This window comes from Chiloscyllium plagiosum, unplaced genomic scaffold (genome assembly GCF_037043375.1).
Source record: "Chiloscyllium plagiosum isolate Xiang-an unplaced genomic scaffold, Cpla_swu_hap1 HiC_scaffold_6, whole genome shotgun sequence".
Classification (NCBI taxonomy): Eukaryota; Metazoa; Chordata; class Chondrichthyes; order Orectolobiformes; family Hemiscylliidae; genus Chiloscyllium; species Chiloscyllium plagiosum.
In genome coordinates, this window is record NW_028270144.1 from 71,151,637 (window position 1) to 71,173,549 (window position 21,913).

Consider the following 21,913-nt stretch of genomic DNA (forward strand, 5'->3'; position numbering starts at 1 on the left):
TGTATAAAATCATGAGGGGGGTATAGATAGGGTTAATGGTAGTTATCTTTTCCCTAGGATGGGGGATTTCAAGACTCGGGGCATATTTTTAAGATGAGAGGAGAGACATTTTAAAAAGACATAAGGGGCATTTTATTTTTTACACAGAAGGTGGATCATGTCATAGAGTCATAGAGATGTACAGCATGGAAACAGACCCTTCGGTCCAACCAGTCCATGCCGACCAGATATCCCAACCCAATCTACTCCCACCTGCCAGCACCCAGCCCATATCCCTCCAAACCCTTCCTATTCATATACCCATCCAAATGCCTCTCAAATGTTGCAATTGTACCAGCCTCCACCACTTCCTCTGGCAACTCATTCCATACACGTACCACCCTCTGTGTGAAAAAGTTGCCCCTTAGGTCTCTTTTATATCTTTCCCCTCTCATCCTAAACCTATGCCGTCTAGTTCTGGACTCCCTGACCCCAGGGAAAAGACTTTGTCTATTTACCCTATCCATGCCCTTCATAATTTTATAAACCTGTATAAGGTCACCCCTCAGCCTCTGACGCTCCAGGGAAAACAGCCCCAGCCTGTTCAGCCTCTCCCTAAAGCTCAAATCCTCCAACCCTGGCAACATCCTTGTAAATCTTTTCTGAAACAGGCGTGGAATGAAATTCCTGAGGAAGTAGTGGATGTGGATACAATTATAAAGTTTAAAAGACACTTAGATAAGTACAGGATTAGGAAAATGTTGGAGAGATATGGACCAGGAGCAGGTAGGTGGGATTAGTTTAGTTGGGGATTATGATTGGCATTGACAGGTTGCCCTGAAGGGTCTGTTTCTATAATGTATGACTCTAACATTGTGTCAAAGTCTGAAGTAGAATTTTAACCTAACTGTCTAGCTCCCAAGCACCAAGAGTTATTAAGCGAACCAAATCTCCAGCCATTCATACTGAAGACAAAAAGAATGGATCCACACAACAACAAAACCCAACATATTGCTCAATTAGCTTGCTGTCATATGGGCCTTGATCAAAGGCAATCAGTACTTGATCTAAGGCAGGATTTTAGGGTGTGGGTGTGGCGGTGGAGGAGGGTGTTGGGGTGGTGATGGCTACAGAAAACATTTATCTACCTCCTACAACTCCACATGATTCAATGGAGCGCAGCAGCTCCCGGTTTTGAATTAGCCAGCAGCTCGGAGTGGGCAGGACACCAGTGGCCAGGAGCCTCAATTCTAATGGACAAACTGGTGCTCTCAGATCTACTCAAGTGGCAGAAGATCCAGTGGGTCTCTAGTGAGACCCGCATCACCAATGAAAGATTCTGCCACATTACTGCACAATCTAAGCGGAGTGAGAAGGGGCATGTGGAGAGGGTGGGTGGCAGGAAATAAGGGGCGAATGGAAGAAAACAAACCCTGCACACCAATTTAGAGTGTTGGAGGCTACTTTAACTTAGAACTTTGCAAATCCCTATCCTTGCTTGCAGTTTAAAAAAAAGGTATCGCAGCCAATATTTCTACAATACTAGGAAATTAAGTAAAAAGGAAAAAGTTGACATTTCCTCTATTGGCAGAGAGCATAGAACTCAAGTTGTCAAACATATTTACAGCAGGGCTAACCACATTCCCACAAACTGAATTATAAATTGTCCTGGTTCCTGACCAGTAGGAGCGTCGTGTAACATACACACTAGATTCTCTCTTCATCTATTATTTTAATACATTTCCTGTCACATTAACAATGGATGGTAAATAACTTTGGCAGAATCTGTGTAAATATCCTTTTACATTAAGGAGGCCATTGGAGAGAATGCTTATTTACAGATTCTTTGCAAGTTGTAGCCTCCTATCATGTGAAAACTAAATAGCAGCTGGCATACAAGTTTTCTTTTCCTCTCTCCTCCCAACTACTTACAGAAAATCAAACTTTTTTCCCATACTTTTAAAATATCCATCAAATTTCCATTGTGCTTCATTAAATTTAGTATTTCATACATCCATAATTTATATCTGGATTTTTACTTGGTGAAAGAGGTTGAGAACAACTGCTCCTTTAATTTGATCAACAGAAATAAAAGAAAGTTATTATAATCTCCCCAATTAGATTACATATCATATGGCCAGAGAAATCAGACAATTTAGCCAAAATGATGGATTCACTCATTACCCAAACTTCCTGGATCTCAAGTGAAATGTCATTCAGCTGTTCATTTTTTCCACTGAAGTATTCAAGTAAGAAGACTGCTCAAACAGGGTTTCTAAAAAAGTTACAATTTTAATTTGCCCTACTGATAAGGTTTTTTAGAAAAATACTGAGATAGATATGATATCAAGCAGCATTGTGCATATTTGGTCCCTCATTCAATGCAGGATTGGTTCAATGTAGCCACAAGATCTTTGTTGTTGATACTACCTCATCTAGTTTGTGATGTAGCTAATTGAGACAATTAAAGCATATCAAACTCGCCCGGTGTAGTTCCACCAGCAGATCTAGCGAAACGCAAATTTTAAAAAAAATTATTCACTGGATGGGGGCAACAGTGGCTCGTCCAGCATTTATTGCCCATTCCTAATTACCCAGAAAGCAATTAAAAGTTAACCACATTGCTATAGTCACATATAGGCCAGACCAGATGAGAATAGCAGATTAGTTTCCTCAAGGACATTCATGAACCAGATGAGTTTTTCCAACAATCAATAATAGACTCTCAGTCATTAGACTCTTTAATTCCAGATTTTTATTGAATTTACATTCCATCATCTGCCATGATGGGATTCAAATCCAGGTCCCCTGAACATTACCTGGGTCTCTAGTTTAGCAGTCCAGTAATAGTACCACTAGGCCATCACCTCCCCAGTTTATAATAATAAACGTGAAGAACAGTTCTAAAATTACAGAACAGCCTTTCTACAATTGATTTATTTAGTTTGCACCCTTCATCTTTTCTTACCTTCCTTACCCAACAGGAAAGAATAAAAGCAGAGATGGTTGATGCTGAGGTATATCCAACCTTGACGGGGAACCCGCCCCTTCCAACAGCAACACGAATAATACGTCACCAGTTTTTCCAAGTCTGGGAAATTAAATCGTGTCTCAAACTTCACCAAAGCCTCTCGAAACTTCTCAGGATCTTCTTCCTGTTCTGCCAATTTGCTCCTGGTTTCTTCAGCAATAAGACCCTGATTCCAACAGAATTAAAACTTTAAACAATCTATAATATAGCTAAATGGAAGAGTTACATTTTCCACAGTGTGCCCATTTTGACACTCACACTTTTAGTATCAAGCAATCAATTTCCTTGAGGTAAAAACAATGACTGCAGATGCTGGAAACCAGATTCTGGATCAGTGGTGCTGGAAGAGCACAGCAATTCAGGCAGCATCCGACGAGTAGCAAAATCGACGTTTCGGGCAAAAGCCCTTCATCAGAAAAAGCTTAAAATCTCAAGCATTGTACTTCTTGATCAAGTCTTTAGCATGTCACATTCACAACATATTGATGAGGAGTTCAGGTAGTTCCTGATTTACAAACAGACAAGTTACAAACGTTTGTACTAATGAGCTGCATCTCACACAGATATGTATTAATAGCAATTTTAAAGATCTTAGAGATGACCATTTCTCGTATGAATAAACAGCTATTTTATATTGCCCTGTATGGTGTTCCAACTTGTGAATGGACTCAAGAATGGAACTGTTAACAATCCAGGGCTGTCTGCACATGAACATGCTTACATGGGTCCCAATATTTCACAAATGCATAATTCAATGAAAGTCAGGGGAGACAAAAAGAAGTAAGGTGTTTGAATATCTATTTCTGTTTCAGTAAAATAACATTTTTAACATCTGGTGCAACTGAAATATTTGCTATAAATCAAGGAATGGAGTTTCTGCTCAAGATGTAGTTAGATAAATGTGCCCAGAATTCTCTGATAGATTGCTCGTGATTTTGTCAACACATAGTTTGTTGAAGGTTCCACCCCACTCATGAGTATAAGCCCAAATCCCAGTAACTAGCTCAATCAAGAAATGTAATTGCTTTGTAATTGAATAGAATACTCTGCAGTAGCATCACAGAGTTGCTGATGGGGATTTGGTTGAGTGAATGGATTTTTACAAAAATCAACTCTAAGAAGATTGTGTATACTCCAATGTAGTGATCAGCAGAACACACACAAGTTAAAGTTTCACAACTTTTAAGCACAACTTCATTCACAGCCGCCTGGTTTATATTGATACCTGAGCAGAACTTGTACAGAAATCACAAACCTTGTTGTTTTAGTTGTAAGCCTTGATGTAAAACAGCAGAAACAGTTCTTTATTCAATTATATGGACAGCAAACTTGGCAATCTGTTCTAATTTCCTTTGTATTGAACTTCAAAGTTCTTATTCGTGTAAACCTCATCATTTATTTATAAGAGTGATAGCTTTGAACCTGGAGATATATTTAGATTAGATTACTTACAGTGTGGAAACAGGCCCTTCAGCCCAACAAGTCCACACCGACCTGCCGAAGCGCAACCCACCCAGACCCATTCCCATACGTTTACCCCTTCACCTAACACTAGGGGCAATTTAGCATGGCCAATTCACCTAACCTGCACATTTTTGGATTGTGGGAGTAAACCAGAGCACCCAGAGGAAACCCACGCAGACACGGGGAGAATGTTCAAACTCCACACAGAGAGTTTCCTGAGGTGGGAAGTGAACCCGGGTCTCTGGCACTGTGAGGCAGCAGTGCTAACCACTGCCACCGTGCTGTCCATATTGTGGATATGAACTCTCACTTTCCAGCAGGCATAGCTTTTAGATGGTTTTAGTTATTTTGATAAGACAACAAGTAGAATATAATGTTATCCATTATAAGCACCCTCCCAACAGTTCCCATTAAACCAAGAGTGGCCGAAGTAAGTTGCACCACTTTTTAATTCAGGTAAAATCAGGTAGATTCTTGTGAATTGAAGATTTCACCCATACGGGAGCCAAATGAAGTGTTCCAATGCATTTTAAAAATGATGCGAAAAAGCTAATTATCCAAACAATAATGCACTTTTGCTTCTTCAACATCAAAACCGGGATTACCTGTAAATAAGTCACACAATACAAAAAATATATTGGTCATTCTTTAGCTTTTTCCAATGCCCCACAAAGCAGATTCAATTGTTCAAAACAATTTTTATGGGTTGCACTTACCTTCACTTTACCATGGACAAAGCTAATAACATCGTCTTTATTGTCAAATACTGAAAGAGTTTGCAGAAGATTCTGTTCCAACCACTGCCAGTGCAGATGGATTTCTTCTACAGTAGCACCTGATGATGATTTGCAAAACAAAACATAAATGTTGAGATGATATCTTGGATTCTGTGACAAGTTTATACTCAAAATTTATGGTAGTTTTATTCTCCTTAACACACCAAAACACAGGGAAATTTGAAAGTTACAACTTCTGAAATGGATTTGCATAAAAAGGAAGTGCCTAAAGGAAGTGGATTAAATGTACGAGTTTTAGAAAAAGACTTTATTGAGGAAGCAAATCTTTCATATGGGGCTGTCTCATATTAATAACTAGTGAGACCAAAATTAGTCAGGTGAGGCTTGGCTGCTAACCAGCATCTGGAGTCAGAGGAAGATAATCCAACACTGGCTAGTACTGGATGTCCTCTCCAGCCTTTTCCATTGCACACATGTTGGGAAGCAGCTCAATGTGACTGAATCAGCTCCCTTGGCAATAAAATTTGGATACTTTTTTTTAAAAACAAATATGTGGCTGAATCTTTTGCCTCGAGTGTATAAATCTCCAGCGAGATGCCACCACCAGACACATATTCCCCTTCCCTCCTTTATCTGCTATCCGTTGGAACCGTTCCCTCCAGGATAACCTGATCCACTCTTCCTTCATTCCTAACAATCATTCCCCGCCCCCTCCACAGCATCTTCCCCTGTGACCGAAGGTGTAACATCTGCCCACTTACCTCCTCCCTCCTCAGTATCCAAGGGCCCAAACACACCTTCCATGTGAAACAGTACATTTCTTGCATTTCTCACAATCTAGTCTACTGCAGTTGCTGTTCTCAATGTGGTCTCCTCTACATCAGGGAAATGAAGTGTAGACTGGGTGACCGTTTCAAAGAACGTCTACATACTGCCCACGAAAAAGATCCTGAGCTTCCAGTTGCCTGCCACTTTAAAATACCATTCCGTTCCCTGGCCAACATTCATCTCAGGCTTGTTGCAGTATTCCAAGAGAAGCTCAGAACAAGCTGGAAGAACAAAACCTCAATTTCCACTTGGGGATGCTACAGCCCTCTGGACACAATATCAAGTTCAATAATTTCAGGGCCTGAACTCCCCCAAGTCCTTGACTCCGACCACAGATACCAGACCTGGTTATCACATAGTCTTCCATTACACACTACCTTTGTTAGCCACTAACAGTCTCCATTAACAGCTGTTTACCCTCCCAGCCAAATTGTTATCGACTCCTTTCTCTGTCCAGCTGTTTTTTCTCTCTCTTTGGGCTCTGTGCCTACCTACCATTAACGCCTTACCCTCTCCCCCATCCTATCTTCTGCATATAAACCAACATTTTCATAGCTACCATTAGTTCTGAGAAAGGGTCACTGGACCTGAAACTTTGATTTCTCTTCACAGCTATTGTGAGACTTGTTGAGCTTTTCCAGCAATTTCTGTTTTTGTATGAATGGCTTGGTTGGGCAAGTTATATTAAGCTATTGTAACTTTGTTCTAACAAAATAACACTCACACCTTCATTCCAATTGAATCATTGACACAGAGTGCTAGTTTACCGAGGTTCTTTAAATAGTAAATATTAATGACAGATGTTTTGCTGGTAGTTTTCTATCGTTAACTGTAAAACATGGCACTGGAGTAATTGGGACTTTGATAGGACCAACTCCATAAAATGGATTTCAATATGAAAGAGGGATTTGGACTAGGTCAAACCAACAACTGTATATTTTTATAGAAGCCACCAGAAAATACAGGTATAAACAGACTTTTATTCTTATTTGAGAAATAATACTCAACTGTATTTGAATTGTATTTAAACTCTTACCATTGTCAAACTACAGAACCAAAATATGTACTTTAGTTTTAATTAATTGCTTCAAATATACATAGTTTTAATTTCCTTCATCCTTAATATGCCTTTGAATGCTTCCATCATGTTCTTTTACTCTACCCTGCAATTGTTTTCTCTCTGCCTACTTTCCATTTACACACAGTATTTGTTCAGTATTTACTAGCTTGCTGGGTTTCATTAATATCTTGCTAAAAAAATCTCTGAATTTAGGCTTCTGATTGAAAATTGGATACCATTAATTAAATAAATAAAATGCATTCAATCTCTTGCACATTTAAGAAATTATCTCATTCTCTACATTATCCCAATTTCATACTTTTAAAATGTAACAACATGTTTCTAAACAGTGTGCAATAGGGTAAGCTTATGGAGATTTTACATACCACAAGCTATGACCCAATACACCTGTGATCCAGGCATCTGATGCAAAATTCGAAATGGAGCAACACGGGCATTGGAGTCCAGCACTGCATCTAAAGCTCCCACCAGCAAACCTATAGAAATTTAACAGTATGCGTTAGACCAGTAGCCTTCAACAAACAACAATTGAACAATCTTAGATTAAGATCAATGAAACGAATCCTACTATGACTCTCTTGGCAATGAGACAAAATGAACATAGACCAAGGTTATTTGGAGGCGATTTGTTCAATTTGTTTTACTGCTCTGCCCCAAGAACCTTAAGCAAGAACACTAGAAAAATATACTGTAGCATTTGTTGTCCACATTGAAGAACTCAAGTTTCTGGTACTTGTTCAAACCAACAGCAACTTGGCAATAAAAGCATAATACGGTACTACAGATGCTGGAAATCTGGACCAAACAAAATGCTGGAGAAATTCAGCAAGTCTGGCATTAATGGTTAAGAAGGAAGCAGAGTCCACTATGACTCATCTTTAGAACTATCAACTTGACAATCACGATACAGAAAAAAGTTAACATGAAGAACTGAGCCAAGCTCACATTCATTAAACCTGTAATGCCACTACTTTTCAGTGGTTAAGTTGTGACTTAGGTATATGTATAGGTATAGGTATAAAACAAACAAAAATGATAAAGTAATTAATGTTACTGAAAGTGCAAAGCCAGAAAAAAACAGGCATTGCATGTATCAAACAGCCTCAGAGCATTACCTACGTGACAGATCAAGATATTCTGCTGTTTGCATTTCAACCAACTACAATCAAAGTTGTTAACACTGGACTGATTTGTATCCACCAAGTGGTTCAAAAGTCAGTTTCCTGAAATTGTTTCAGAGAATTAAACAATTATGCTTTGATCAAATGCTACCAAAATGCTAAGAACAAGGAAGGAAGCATCACTGTAAAGATTTTCTTTTAAACAAAAGTGTGCTACAGGAGCCAAACATCCATGTCATAACACGGATTCTCAATCAATCAAGGTTGTACGAGAAGATTTCAAAAGTGCTGTTTGCAAGTTCTCCCATTCACAATCTCTCAAGTTGATTTATCCTCACTCATCAGGAGTCTATCCTGTGTAGTGAGGCAACAGAAATGGTCCCAGGTAGAAGATGCAAGAGTGTATTGTTGTTCCATTTGAAAAGGAGGAGATTAGCAAATCTCTCAACAATCAATAAGATTATAATGAATTGGGGTGTGGTTTAATTTTCTGATTCATTGTCTTCAGCCTAACTTATAAAATAGCTGAAAACATTATTTGAAGCATAACATTCACGGCTGCCTACTTCTAAAATGGTGGAATAGACCTACTCTTGTCCCTTGAACCAATGCCGCCAGCTATATGTAGGGAATGAAAATTAGGAAGTCAAGTCAGATCTTTGCAACTGAAGGCTTTATATTAATGAGATTGGGTCTGTAAAGTCATTCCATACTTTTTTCTCCTCCCCCATTTGTCACATTACCAGTTTGGTTTATTCACTGGCTTTCGCTGCCCTAGTGTTTGGTATAAAAAAAAATTGGGACCTAATTCTGAAAAAGAAAATATGAACGTGGACCAGTTGATAATGTATTCAAACCAAACCCAGAGAATGAGCACTGTGCTACTTTCTCCTGGTTAATATCCTGGTCAGTAAACTATCAGAAGCAGTTCAGCAGAATTTGTATAGCAAATGAGCACATCATGTAAACTTAAGAATTAATAAACTTTTTTTTACACAAAGATTGCTTCCACAGAAACAAAAGGAGAAAAAAAACACATTGTAAATTGCTACAACAATGCCAGGTATAGATAAGTGTTTAATATGACCATCAGCTCCAAAACAACGTAACCCACTTGTTTTAACTTCTGTCATCACTCTAAGGATTGAAGACATTTTTGATGTTGAAGGAATATGTAAACAAACACAAAACGTTTGACCCAGCAAAATGAAAGAAACAGCTATAAAGTTATTTCAATTTGTTTTACTTGTACTGGAAATGGAGAAATAACTCAACCAGAGAATGTCTTTAGTGCAGAAGAACTGTCTGGTGAATCTCCAAAAGCCTCCAAATTATTAACATTTAGTTACCAAACATGAAGTATACAAGAAGCAAATTTCATCTTTTTCTGGAATCAAAAGCTAAGAGACTGGTTAGCATTAAAAAGAGGTCATGAAACCCACAACTACCATGGATTTAAATATTATAATCTCATCCTACATAGTGCCATAGAAAATGCTGTATTCAAGAGCCAAGTCAATATTGTCTTTGAAATCATAACAGACAGAATGTGATCTGTATTTGTTTTCTAGTTCTTTGGCAATGACATTGGCAAACGATAGATTTATTTAATGCCAAAGAAATAGCTTTGCTGCATATTACTTTGCTTTGCTGTACAACTGGATTCCAGATATTGTTAAACATTACATTTACATGTCTATGCTCAATACCGAGAGTGTAGTGCTGGAAAAGCACAACAGGTCAGGCAGCATCCGAGCAGGAGAATCGATATTTCGAACATAAGCCTTTCATCAAGAATGAGGCTTGTGGGTCGGGCTTGAGAGGTAAATGGGAGGGGGTGGGGTTTGGGGGAAGGTAGCTGAGAAAGTGATTAGGTGGATAAAGGTGTGGGAGAAGGTGATAGGTCAGAGGGAGGGAGTGATGGACAGGTCCAGAGTTGGAGGTTTGGGACTGGGATAATGTGGGTGGAGGGGAAATGAGGAAGCTGTTGAAATCCACCTTTATCCTGTGTGGTTGCAGGGTCCTAAGGTGAAATATTGAGGCGTTCCTCCTCCAGGCGTCGGGTGGTAATGGTTTGGCAGTGGAGGAGGCCCAGGAACTGCATGTCCTTGACCGAGTGGGAGGGGAGTTGAAGTGTTCAGCCACGGGGCAGTGGGGTTGCTGGGTGCAGGTATCCCAGAGAGGTTCACTGAAACAATCCGCATATGATTTTAACACTTAAGCAGAAGGCAGTCAGTTAATTGCATTGGAGTCTCCAAGTGGCCTTGCAGCAAATCATAGAATCTCTACAGTATGGAAAGAGGCCCTTTGGCCCAACAAGTCCATACTGACCCTCCGAAGAGTAACCCACCCAGACCCATTCCACTCCGCTATTACCCAAATGTACCCTTGACTAATGCACCTAACCTACAGACCCCGAAAACGATGGGCAATTTGGCTTGGCCAATTCACCTAACCTGCATGTCTTTGGACTGAGAGAGGAAACCGGAGCATCTGGAAGAAACCCACAAGACATAGGGAGAATGTGCAAACTCCAGACAGACAGTCGCCCAAGGTGGGAATCAAACTCGGGACCCTAGTGCTGAGGCAGCAGTGCTAACCACTGATCCACCGTGCCACCCCACTAACCACTGACCCACTGTGCCACCCCACTAACCACTGACCCACCGTGCCACACCGCGAGCCACTGACCCACCTTGACCAGAATGATTCGATGGTGTCAAAAAAAAGTTGCTTTTCACACCAATGTGTTTAAATAGCACAAAGTGAAGCAAGGAATAATTGCTGTGAAAGACACTGAACCAAGCTTTTCAGAATAATCTTACCAGCAACAATTCTTCCTTCCCCTTTCACCTTTTCCCATTTTTGTTAGGGTTGCCATAAATCATCTTTATCCACCCCTGCCTGGCAGTCATCCATCCCTCAGAGAATCTTGCTGTGCTCATATCACTTTCCACTGCAACGTTCTATCTAGTCTTAGATTTTCCATGTCTTCTTCCTGCAAGTCCCATCTCCACTGGTCATTTCACCTCATTGCAGTGCGAGAGAGAAGCAACAGGTGAAATGCCAACTTCTTCTTGGCCACTTTCTTCACTGTCCCCATAATCTGTACTAACTTCCCCCCCCACCCCGAATTGCTGGTTCCTGATTTGGTCCATTCTTGTCACTCCACACATCCAGTTGTTCCTCTCTTCTTGGTGCTGCCCCAGGTTCCTGAACTGTATAGAGGCAAAATATTGCAGATGCTGAAAATCTTAAGTAGAAACAGACAATGCTGGTTTGAATCCAGTATGATTCTTCTTCAGAACTGTTAACTCTGTTTCTCTCTCCACAGATGCTGCCAGACCTGCTGAGTCTCTCCCGCACTTTGTTCTGCACTATAATAATATATAGCAGTAGTTTCACTTGTTCATTAAATCCAGAGCAATAAAGTGCTTTCCTAAGCTTTGTTTATACAGTGCACAATTTTGAGCTTGTGTGTATTGAGGTAAGATGGCTATCAGAAGGCACATTACTGTTATGTATTTTATTTCAGGGATTTTTATTTCTTAGCTGAGGAGAAAGCAGAACTTGCCACGATGCGGAACAGTGTCTGCCTAGCCAAGCAGTGTCATTGCACGGTGAAATAAAAAAAAGTGAATAAACTACGCAAGATGGAATTACTAGGTGCAGGACAACAGTTCACCACCACCTTCTCTTGGGCAATTAGGGATGGGCAACAAATGCAGGCCGAGCCAACAACATCTACATCCTATGAATGAATAAAAAAATTCAAGGCGCAAATCACCATGAGGGGGTTTCTTTGGCCAAGTTGCAATAACTATCATTATGTAGTTGTTCAGTGCTGAGCCTGACACCAACATGAGCAGTGAAGATTGAACAGTTACAATAGGCAAGTGCATAGAGACAAATAAACATATTAGTAAATGAAAGAAAAGACAAATGAAAGAAATGCTGAATTGCCATCTTGCTGGGGACAGCAGGCTACACCTCACAGCTCCAAAGGACCAACGGGAGGAAACAAAAACTGAAGCTGTGAGGATGATTCTTCATAGAGAATTGGGGAACACTACCTGAACAGCAATACAGTAAAGTTTTTGCTCAGTGATTCCTTCTGTAGGATATAATTCCAATTCACAGGACATTCTTTCAGGGTTCATTCCTTGTTTGGGGGGTGGGAGGAAGTAGAAGAGATGTTATCCATAGTATATCATTCTTGGCAACATAACAGTGCACACCACTTCCACTTTCTGGTGTGATCACATGATGGATTAAATGATGAATCTACTGTCAGCTGATTAGGTAGCAGCTTTGGGCAGGCTATATGGTGCCTCCCAGCCAAATGGGAAGACCTCTCTTGGCCAACTCCATCACAGGGGATTTTTATTTCATAGCTGATGAGAAACTTGAACAATTTCCACCACAAGGCTTATTGAAAGCACACAAGTGGGCATGGGTGTTTTCCAAAACTTTTTTTTTGTAACTATTTCACATTACATCGGTTTTATTTTATTCAATTGTGTATTGTATTATTGATAATAATATTGAAATTAGCTCGGTCAGAGAGTTAAAATGTACCAGTGAAGGCTCACATTGATGTTTACAAGGGAGTTACGGTCATTTTCTTTACTGTCGGAGAAATAATGTTGTACATTTTTGTTCCCCCTGAATGTTCACACTAATGTCCAGTGTTGTACAGTCACTCTGAGCACAGATGAACTTGCAGGCTCAGTTGGCATTTCCTTCTATGCAGCAAATGCCACGATTGTCTGAGGTCACTCTCAGCAGGGATAATGGAAATGTTCTGGGTAAACTCAACAGCAGTGTAAAAGCTGCTGCCAATCAGCATCAAGATGAGTGCACATTGAGACTGTACCGGAAGACCCATGCCAGAAAGCCAATTACAGTAATGCCCGTTTAAGAGCGTCTCATGCCACTGCCGCTGATATTCAGGAATCAACTCGAATCAGGATTGACTGCATCTTCATTCACAGCTGAAAAACCAGAGGGTGGTCATCAGTGAAAAAACAATCCATCAAAAGATAGCGGAGAGGGTAGAAAAACAAAAACAATCGGCTGGAGAGAAACCGATCATCTGGTTGAGATGATAAACTGACTGACTACACTGCAGGTAGAGAAAACCAGTCTTTTAAAAGAGTGCTTATAAGCAAACGGATTCAATTTTGCAGACAGATATGAACTAGATAGCTCCTTCAATAAAATTGTTTAATGCACAGTGAACAAACCGCAGATCAATTAGCCTCTTTGCAAGCAGCCCTGGAAAACATGTATTAGCCCAGTAAACGGGCAGTAAATCCAATTTCACAAGCAGTCCTTATTGATTTAGTCCTGAGAACATTGCATAATAAAAGAATTTCTAGCGGCATCATATACTTGGGACATAGGCAGCTATTTTTGAAGATAGGGAACATTGGACCTAGCATGTGACACTAGCATTAATAAAGTGAAATCACTCAAAACAAGTTATTCATTGTTACTAATGTTAATTTGTTATAGTAATCACTAGAGGGCAAGGAACTGAGCAGAATCAAGTTGGTTTCAAACAAAAAATTCACAAACAATAAGCATCAAATTAGCATTTGATTATATTCAGCCAAGCGGTCAAATGTACCAGCAGAAAACCGACGTATAAAATTAACATTTGCAAACCTATAGGTATTTCCAACTTACACCAGATATCAAAATTATGACAAATAAAAGCTTCAGACCTTCACAAACAATTTGATAGATACTCTTAGATAATAAGCAGCTCAGCAAAAAATTGAATGTGAAGTGTTTTACAATGTCAGATTGCTTGGCGTTTCAATGTTTCAGAGTCAAAAAAATTGGTTGTGTGTTTTTATTTTCAAACTCAGTTTAAATCAATCATCTGACACACTTACCAAGCAAAATATTTTGTTCATGCAGCATACACTCCAGAAGGAGCTAGTTCCAACTTTCAGGGGGTGAATTTGGTCTTGAAACAAATTCCAAGAATCATTGAGTCATTACCTGGCACTCACTGGAAACTTCCTTAGATTGCTAGAATTTATAGTAAAATGCGAGTTGGATCTGAACACATCACATGTTGTGACTCTAAGACTCAAGATTTCCTGGACTCACAATTACTGTATAGTGTCCAATGGGAAAGAACCACCAAAGAAAGGGATGGTTTTGGAACATGCCTGGCTAAAGTTACAATTGGAGAAGCAGCTAACTTCCAAAAGAGAAGGCTGGGGCAATGCTTATTGTTCAAATAACAAGCAGAGGACAAACACCTTTGCAGTGATCTTAATTTGCAGATGGTTACACAACTTCGAGTATGCAAGTGCCAAGCAGGAACACTGTGGTGAGACCCACAACCAATGGGACAGGTTTCTTGAACATACTGCACTTTTCTTAAAAAAAAAGCTGACTTATGGTTATGTCAGGTTGCCGTGTGGCTGAGTGGATAGAAACCAATTCTGAGCCAGAAGTTTGATTCTGACCTGTTGCCTCGATGGCCAAGGAAGCTGGACAAATAGTATGAAGATCACCTTGCAAATGCTTCCAATACATCCCAATTATGAGCATGGAACAATTTCCTGGTCAGCTTTGTGATAGCTGAAAATGTGTTGCTGGAAAAGCGCAGCAGGTCAGGCAGCATCCAAGGAGCAGGAGAATCGACGTTTCGGGCATGAGCCCTTCTTCAGGAGTCCTGAAGAAAGGCTCATGCCCGAAACGTCGATTCTCCTGCTCCTTGGATGCTGCCTGACCTGGTGCACTTTTCCAGCAACACATTTTCAGCTCTGATCTTCAGCATCTGCAGTCCTCACTTTCTCCCAGCTTTGTGATAGAAAGAACATTGGAGCCTGTACCATCACTATCCAAAACTCCAGTTTACATGGATGCGTGCAAGAAATGCACGTTGACACAGGAACTCTGACTAAGCGAACTGTAACACACCCACCGTGGAGGGCAGTGGGATCTAATGCCAGTCAAAGGTGTTGGTGGGTAGTAGTTTTTATTTTAACCAAAAGGAAGAAACTTTCCTGTATGTCAACACCAACAGGCAATTTTGTAAATGCATAATAGATGCAGTATTTCATGCATCTTTGCAACAGTGGGGTTTCCAAAACCTAAGAAGCCAAGGCTAAATGAAATAAAAATAGTCCACTCTTAAAAATGGTTCCAGGCAGCCTTACATTTTAATAGCAAAACAGTGAAAACTGGAAGTGGGCAAATTTGAGGTACATTGGGTTTCTGTTTGACTTTTTTATTGTATTTTAACATCTGCTGTGATTCCCAATCCCCAGGGGAAGGAATTTCCCCTCAGGGGACAAACATAGAATACTGAACAAAGAATGTTACAGCTCAGTACAGGCCCTTCGGCCCTCAATGTTGCGCCAACTTGCGAAACCAATCTGAAGCCCATCTAACCTACATTATTCCATTCTCGTCCATATGTCTAGCAAATGACTATTTAAATGCCCTTAAAGTTGGCGAGTCTGCTACTGTTGCAGGCAGGACTTTCCACGCCGCTACTTCTCTCCGAGCAAAGAAACTACCTCTGACATCTGTCCTATATCTATCACCCCTCAATTTAAAGCTATGTCCCCTTTGCGCTAGCCATTACCATCTGAGGAAAAAGGCTCTCACTGTCCACCCTATCTAACCCTCTGATTATCTCAATTAAGCCACCTCTCAACCTTCTTCTCTTGAACAAAAACAGCCTCAAGTCCCTCAGTCTTTCTTCATAAGACCTTCCCTCCATATCAGGCAACATCCTAGTAATCTCCTCTGAACCCTTTCTAAAGTTTCTACATCCTTCCTATAATGCAGTGACCAGAATTGTACACAATACTCCAAGTGTGGCTGCACCAGAGTTTTGTACAGCTTCAGCATGACCTCATGGTTCTGAAACTCAATCCCTCTACCAATAAAAGCGAACACACCGTAGACCTTCTTAACAACCCCATCAACCTTGGTGGCAACTTTCAAGGATCTATGTACATGGACACCAAGATCTCTCTGATCATCTACACTACCAAGAATCTTACTATTTGCCCAGTACTCTGCATTCCTGTTACTCCTGCCAAAGTGAATCACTTCACACTTTTCCACATTAAACTCCATTTGCCACCTCTCAGCCCAGCTCTGCAGCTCATCTATGTCCCTCTGTAACCTACAACATCCTTCAGCACAATCACTAACTCTACCGACCTTAGTGTCATCCGCAAATTTACTAACCCATCTTTATATGCCCTCATCCAGGTCATTTATATAAATGACAAACAGCAGTAGACCCAAAACAGATCCTTGTGGTACACCACTAGTAACTGAACCCCAGGATGAACATTTTCCATCAACCACCACCCTCGGTCTTCTTTCAGCTAGTCAATTCCTGATCCAAACCGCTAAATCACTCTCAATCCCATGCCTCTGTATTTTGTGCAATAGCCTACCGTGAGGAACCTTATCAATTGCCGTACTGAAATCCATATACATGACATCAACCGTTTTACCCTCATCCACCTGTTTGGTCACCGTGTCAAAGAACTCAATAAAGGTTTGTGAGGCACGACCTACCCTTCACAGAACCAATGTTGACTATCCCTAATCAACTTATTACTTTCTAAATGGATAATAAATCCTATCTCTTATAACTTTTTCCAACACTTTACCCACAACTGAAGTAAGGCTCACTGGTCTAGAATTACCAGAGTTGACTCTACTCCCCTTCTTGAACAAGGGAATAACATTTGCTATCCTCCAGTCTTCTGGCACTATTCCTGTAGACAATGACAATAAAGATCAAAGCCAAAGGCTCTGCAATCTCCTCCCTGGCATCCCGGAGAATCTGACGAAAAATCCCATCCGGCCTGGGGTCTTATCTAGTTTTACACTTTCCAAAATTGCTAACACCTCTTCCTTGTGAACCTCCATTCCATCTAGTCTAGTACTCTGTATCTCAGAATTCTCCTCAACAACATTGTCATTTTTTAGTCTGAATACTGATGAAAAGTATTCATTTAATGCTCCCCCTATCTCCTCGGACTCCACGCACAACTTCTCACTACTATCTTTGATTGGCCCTAATCTTACTCTGGTCACTGTTTTATTCTTGATATACCAATAGAGAGCCTTAGAGTTTTCCTTGATCCTATCTGCCAATGACTTCTCATGTCCCCTCCTGGCTCTTCTTAGCTCTGTCTTTAGGTCTTTCCTGGCTAACTTGAACTCTCAAGCGCCTTAACTGAGCCTTCACATCTCATTCTAACATAAGCCTTCTTCTTCCTCTTGACAAGAGATTCAACTTTCCTAGTAAACAAGAACCAAGTCGGAACTGATACCAAAAATAGTGAACTCGTCCCGACAGAAAACGCTGAAAGGCATCACCTAATGGCCAGGAAAGGTTATCAAGAATCTATCTTCCTCAAAAGGTGGTGAAAGCAGAGTCTTGGGATAGTTTTTAAGCAGATATGGAGTTCCAACAACTCACCCTCTCTGAATGGGTCACCCCTTAAACTGCAACTCCCAGTAACTCTTGCATAATAGGAGGCATCCTCCCACATCCATCATGTCAAAAACCCTCAGAATCTTAGGTTTCAAATGAAATCACCATTTATTTTAACTTCCAGCAGATACGAGCCTACATTGTCCAAACTTCCCTCGTAGTACAACCTGCCCATTCCAGGTATTAGCTCAGTAAAACTCCTAATAACTGCATTCAGCACATTTACATCCTTCCTTAAGTAAGGTGACTAATACCACAAAGTGTTCTTGATGTGGTCTGTAAAGACCCTATATTTTATTTTTCCACATTTTGGACTGTGCAATGAAAAGATAAAAGGACTGGTCTTAACCAAGGATTACGGAAGGAATTGCTGCATTTTTAGATTTCAAGTTGCTGAAACTCATTGTAAGCTGTGTTTACACTGCAGCTTTGTTCAAGCAGTGGGGGAGAGACAGGTTCGCAGGTGGTCCAGCACCAGGGTGTATATACAAAGTGAGATTCAGCTCACAGCCAGGCTGTTGATTGGTTTATGGACTTCTGAATAACAAGGGCCAACAGCCTGACAATTATCTAATTGGATCCTGGAAGCTGACCATATTTTGGGTGTGAACAATACTAGCAGTAGACTTTAGACAGCAGCAAGTTTGGATGGTTTTCTCTTTCTCGCTTGTAAAATACCTAAAGCTGGAAGCAAAACTGTTATCCCTCACCTTGCTGTAACCTGTAACCTGTAACTAAAAGACTTGGCAGACCATGTACTAACTGCCTGTGCCTCTTGCCAAGATGTGAAAAGGGCCTGGGTGATAGACTTAAGAACAGCAAATCCCAGCAAGCAAAAGGATCTCAGTGACTCGTGGGCGTTTAAAAGGCTTTCCCAGTAATTTTCCCTCCGTCCATACTGCCAATTTTTAAAAGTCTGTCCTTATGTCTGTCAGTAAGGTAGTTTTGGAAGGGGGTTGAGTTTTCACTGGTAGAATTCGATGACAACAGTTCATAGATGTTTACCTATGGTTAGAAAAGAGTTATTTGCAATAGTCATTCTTGCTCAGTACATTTTCTGTTAACCTGAAGCCTGCCAGACAATTAAATTGCAGAATTTTCCCTACTTTAACAAAATATTTAAATTTATTGACAACTTGAAGGAAAGCAGGGCTCTATTTCCAGCTTAATGTGGCATGACAGGTCTTACCAATATAATCAAAGCGTAACTTCCCAACATTTATATTTAATTCCCTACACAAATATATCTGATCTTGCTAACCAGAAAAATAACTTATTTAATTGAAAGAGTTCAGAAAGGATTTACAAGGATGTTGCCAGCATTGGAGGATTTGAGCTATAGGAGAGGCTGAACAGGCTCGGGGTGTTTTCCCTGGAGCGTCGGAGGTTGAGGGATGACCTTATAGAGGTTTATAAAATCATGAAGGGCGTGGATAGGGTAAATAGACAAAATCTTTTCTCTGGGGTGGGCGAGTCCAGAACTAGAGGGCATAGGTTTAGGGTGAGAGGGGAAAGATATAGAAGAGACCTAAGGGGCAACTTTTTCACGCAGGGGGGTGCGTGCGTGGAATGGGCTACCAGAGGAAATGGTGGAGGCTGGTACAATTACAACATTTAAAAAGGCATCTGGTTGGGAATATGAATAGAAAGGGTTTGGAAGGATATGGGCCAGGTGCTGGCAGGTGGGATTAGATTGGGTTGGGATATCTAGTCGGCATGGACAAGTTGGACCGAAAGGTCTGTTTCCATCCTGTTCATCTCTATGACTCTAAGTTCTTATGAGCTGGCCAATCTTCTGTTCAAGCCCAAAATATTACCCATACATCAAACATTCATTTTCTACAATAACATTTGACATGGCATCATATCAGATGCTTTCTGGAAATCCAAATACAATACATTCACTGGTTCTACTCTACCCACAGCACATGTTACTTCTTCAAATAATTTAATAAATTAGATTAGATTAGATTACTTACAGTGTGGAAACAGGCCCTACGGCCCAACAAGTCCACACCGACCAGCCGAAACGCAACCCACCCATACCCCTACATTTACCCCTTCACCTAACACTATGGGCAATTTAGCATTACCAATTCATCTGACCTGCACATCTTTGGACTGTGGGAGGAAACCGGAGCACCCGGAGGAAACCCACGCGTACACGGGGAGAATGTGCAAACTCCACACAGACAGTCGCCTGAGGCGGGAACTGAACCCGGGTCTCTGGCGCTGTGAGGCAGCAGTGCTAACCACCGTGCCACCCACAACTTAGTTAGACATATTTTCTTTTTCAGAAAACCAATGCTGATTGACTCTGCCAATTACCTTGAATTTTCCAAATGTCCCGCAATAACATCTTTAATAATAATTTCTAACATCCTGCAGGGGCCAAACATCCAGTAGTTCTGAAGAAATCATATCAGACTAGAAACATTAACTTTATTTTTCGCTCCCCAAATGTTGCCAGACCAGCTGAGTTTCTCCAGTACTTTGTATGAAAGATTTCCAGTAACCTGCGTTTAATTAAATTTTTTTCTTGCTCTTAATGTGACAGACAATTTTTTACATGAGAAACTGGGTGGAATGAAAAAGCAGAAGACAACATTCCTTCCATTCAAGATCTGACATGGAACACTGCATTATTGTTTAGTTTGTAATATGATAGGTTAGTTTAAATTGGAAGAAATCAAAAGAAAAAGGGTCAACTTAAGTAAAACCCTCAAAAGAAATATAGAATTATTTGGTTAGGAAATGTCCATGGACTGTCCAACACGAACTATAATACGCGCAAAGCCGGTTGTCAAAAAAGTAAAGTGAAAACTAGTTCCATTTTATTAATTTTTAAGCATAAAAATCCACTCCACTCTAATGGATTTGATAATTTTGTTCCACTTTGGTAGCTTAAAAAAGTTGAAGCCTTAAAAATTGTTCATTTTCTCTGGAAAGAAACTTGCTTGTTCTGATCACTTTGTAACTTTTAAAATTATATTTTAATGGTCACAATCCCAGCTGATGGTACTGGACAAGTCAAATCTCAGTCTGAATTTGGCTTTAATGAACCACAAGTTTTATTTTCTTCTGTTTACTGTGGAGATCGGTGATTGAACATATTCACAAGAAGCTGTCAATATTGTTAATCAAAAGAATAATATTTATCACAAAAGAAAGAAACTATATCCATGCCATACAATAACAATTGGACAAATCTCATTACTAACATCGGTAAAAAAGATTTATGTGAGCAATTTATGCGTTTTATGCATTTTATGCGAGCAATAACCTTATAGACACTCAAACCTCAATGAAGTGTTACCCTATCTCAACTCTAAAGCCTCTTGTTTAGCAAGCAAAGCTGTAACAGATTTCCTTTGGAACATTTCTGCAAATTAACCAAAGAAAATAATATCTGGTGAGGGTCCCTCCCAGAGACTTTGAAACAAATGCTAGCTCAAACCACTTGTTCCTTAACATCCCAAACTCATGGTTTCAACAGCCTTGTGTGAGGACATCTCTGAAACAGATAGCTCTCTTTGCCTGGAGCTTGCTTCTCAGAGTTCTGAGAATTTCACGATTGCTCTCCGACGCTCATTGCTTGGAGACTGCTAACAACAGCACTTTTGCTTTTCCTACCCTTGAGTGAACCCACTTCTGGCTCCTTCTCACTTACTCCCATTCTTTGTGGTCATCTTAAAACACAAGTTAGCTAACATCTTAATTATCCCTCCTTGTAGTTTGCTGGTGGGTTAGCTCAAATTGCATGATATCCTGTAAATGCTGTTTTAAACTCAGTGCTCAAAATAACACGACCTTTATACAGGTCATTTCTCTCCTCTACAGAACTGAAGAACTAATATCCATTTTCCTCCACTTTAGGACTCAAGTTCTCAAGAATAATTTATGAACCCTCTTAGGAGAGGCAAGACCATTTAAAAACATATTTTCACAACCATAGTTAACTGAATGCACCTAAGAGAAGGGGACATGGGAAGACCACTTCATAATTACATAATATTACATTTGACCAGATTTATTACAGGAAATCCAAAATAGAATATTAAAACTTTAGATCACTGCGTAGTGCAAGAGCAAAACTAGCCATTATTTTCCCAAGTCACAAATTTATAATCAGAAGAAAACTGCATTTTGTGAAACACAAACACACAATGACAAGCA

The 21,913-nt window shown here is 40.2% G+C and overlaps 1 protein-coding gene across 4 annotated transcripts in view; it reads right to left on the reverse strand.

The window, feature by feature from the left end:
• Nucleotides 1–21,913, reverse strand: part of LOC122551052 (TBC1 domain family member 8-like) — a 97,437-nt gene that overhangs the window by 47,200 nt on the left and 28,324 nt on the right. For all 4 annotated transcript variants that reach the window (XM_087988094.1, XM_087988092.1, XM_043692695.2 and 1 more), the window contains exons 2-4: nucleotides 7,486–7,596; nucleotides 5,191–5,309; nucleotides 2,948–3,176 (exon numbers count right to left, since the gene is read on the reverse strand). In XM_087988094.1, coding sequence (XP_087844220.1) covers nucleotides 2,948–3,176; nucleotides 5,191–5,309; nucleotides 7,486–7,522 — 385 coding nt within the window. In that variant the 5' untranslated portion in view covers nucleotides 7,523–7,596. The remainder of the gene's footprint in view (nucleotides 1–2,947; nucleotides 3,177–5,190; nucleotides 5,310–7,485; nucleotides 7,597–21,913) is intronic.